Genomic DNA, 2,500 nt, shown 5'->3' on the forward strand with positions numbered 1-2,500 from the left:
TATTTAATTTCCTAGTCAAATGTGCATGGTGACGTCATCACCTCGCTTTCTGGTCAACGTTTTCTCTCGATTGAAAATGTGAAAATGCACAGCAGTCGTCTCACATGAAAAGCTATCGAGTGTTATTCACCTTTTATATTATTTTTCTTTACCAATGCAAATTGTACCGCCAATAGATTTTGCGCCAACCACCAGTACACGTGGACGTTGATTTTTTTATCTATGTTTTTTTTTTCTTTTTTACCAAACATTTTAAAGCTGAACTGAAATCCATTTCTTTTAATTTGGAATGTTCTAAATGCTACTGCTGCTGCTGCCACTGCTACTATAAATAATAGAAATAACGGAACTTACCTCGACGAATAGAGTATCCTCCCATTCTGGTAGAGCCTGATGAATTTGTTGGGGGTGGTGATGAGATGAACGTAGCTCTGCTTGCCGTTGTAGATGTAGGTGTCGGGCTTCCAGAGTTTGCCCAGCATCGCCACCGACAGGGTAAAAGCCTCGTCCAGGTCGGAGAAGGCCAGGCGCTCGTCCACCCACGACTGGCGGAAGTAGCAGTCCATCGAATACGTCTGTCGGAGAGAATTTTGTGGGTTGGTATTACAGCTGTGGCGGCCAGTCCATCTCTGGACCTGTCTGCATGATTGTGTAGTCACTGGAACACGTTTTCTGGCAACTCTCAGCTTTTAACCGCTAAACTTTGACACAAGTAGCTTCCGTTCCTTTATTGGAATCCCTTGCAAAATGAAGATCCCGTTGTGGCAGTGGTTGGAAAATTAAAAAAAAATGAATATGCACACCATGAATTTGACAAGTAGTGCTGGAGCTTTGATGCAAAGTGTGGTGATACGGAGCTAAAAATGCCAGAAAATGTGTTTATGTTAGGTCGCACTTCCTTCTATCAAATTATGTCCAGCCTGTATGTTGTTATGTATATTTAAAGTAACCTTCAATCCATATATGCAACATATACCTTTTTCCATTCATTCACAAAGTCCTCACATAAAAAAAACTGCGTCATCACAAAAACTTGACCCATACGATCTCGTCCTCGTCTAAATTCCCACTGCTCCTCCCCGTTAATCTTTGTCTTACTTGCTCAATCGAAATGCCACCGTACGCATTCCCTGGCAAACTTGGTAACGTTCAACGATTTGTCTTTCTAATGATTGTTGCGACTCTTTACCCTTCTGCAAGAGACCTATCACACCACCTCACCTATTCGTTCAAAACCTCTCCCTTATCCAGACAAACAATGATTAGCCTCTCATTCACACATTCACTCTCAAACGGCAGCATCTCGATTATAATTCCATTAATTATTGGTGTCATTCCATTCTTTAACCTCAACATACCCTCCGTATACGTTCTCAGGTATTCTCACACTTTCACTAACTGCCCTCTCATTGCGTCATTCAGTTCTGTCTCTCTGCCCCTGTCCACACTCAACTTATTTGCTAAATATCGTCCTCATTGGCCCAAGGTCTGCATTCACTGCAGACAGCAAATTACATCATTAGCGCCGTTTGTTCCGTGATCCATCTGTTCACTAACCTTTACTCTGCAATTGATTGCCTGCAGAACAAACTTCTGCTTCCCTCCTACAGTTCTTGCTCACCTTATCCCTTTTACTCTCTATAACTCGCCTTCGTTTTCTCTCTCACCCTTCTTCTTGTTTTACCAAATCCATGTTTTGTGTGATATCTTCAGTCAAGCAGTTGCACCTCACTAAATCCCTCATCTCCTCAGCATATACAATACTCTCAATATAGGCATACATATATATATATATATATATAGTATATATTATAATTATATATATTATATATATATTATAATATATACACACACATATATATATATATGTATATATAATATATATAATATATATTATATATATATATATATATACATATATATGTTAAGAGAGAGAGAGACAGAGAGAAAGAGAGAGAGAGAGAGAGAGGTGTGCGCAAGCGTACACGCAACCGTATGAGCGGTGGTGCACGCATATAAGTAATACTATTCATTTATTATGGCGTTTTCTGTTCTAAAGCACAGAAACCGTCCCTAGAGAGATAGGCCTATGTACAATTGCCTGATACATCCATATGGAAAGTGAACAAAGGTGGCGGCAGCCGGCGAGCGTTAGGTAACTTCAAAGGAGAGACGCTGCTTTTGATGCCTACATGGCCAGACCTGCTAACAAATAGCCTACAGCTTCCTAATTGCAAGCGTCACCATAGAACTTACTTAAAGGTAGCGGTTATCGTATATGGATCTCTTTGCTACTGACCGACCATACTGGCTTTGCTTCACTATAACCATCTCACGCTACTTACTGTATTCAATTAGAACAGCATCTATTGTGTTAAAACAGCACTTAACTAAGGTACTAATGTGCATCAGACTTGACAAATAGGTGTTTGTAAGTGAATATCGTTAATCATGAATTAAAGGTTCACTGAAGTACACTTTTCCTTCTTTGTCGATTTAT

At 39.9% G+C, this 2,500-nt stretch overlaps 1 protein-coding gene across 2 annotated transcripts in view; it reads right to left on the reverse strand.

Annotated features, from left to right (window-relative positions):
- The window catches only part of LOC135225839 (gamma-aminobutyric acid receptor alpha-like), a 118,210-nt gene that overhangs the window by 23,079 nt on the left and 92,631 nt on the right, over positions 1 to 2,500 (reverse strand). For both annotated transcript variants that reach the window (XM_064265375.1, XM_064265374.1), the window contains one exon: positions 355 to 575. In XM_064265375.1, the coding sequence (XP_064121445.1) occupies positions 355 to 575 (221 nt within the window). The remainder of the gene's footprint in view (positions 1 to 354; positions 576 to 2,500) is intronic.

The sequence above is a fragment of the Macrobrachium nipponense genome, chromosome 13 (genome assembly GCF_015104395.2).
Source record: "Macrobrachium nipponense isolate FS-2020 chromosome 13, ASM1510439v2, whole genome shotgun sequence".
In the NCBI taxonomy this organism is placed as follows: domain Eukaryota; kingdom Metazoa; phylum Arthropoda; class Malacostraca; order Decapoda; family Palaemonidae; genus Macrobrachium; species Macrobrachium nipponense.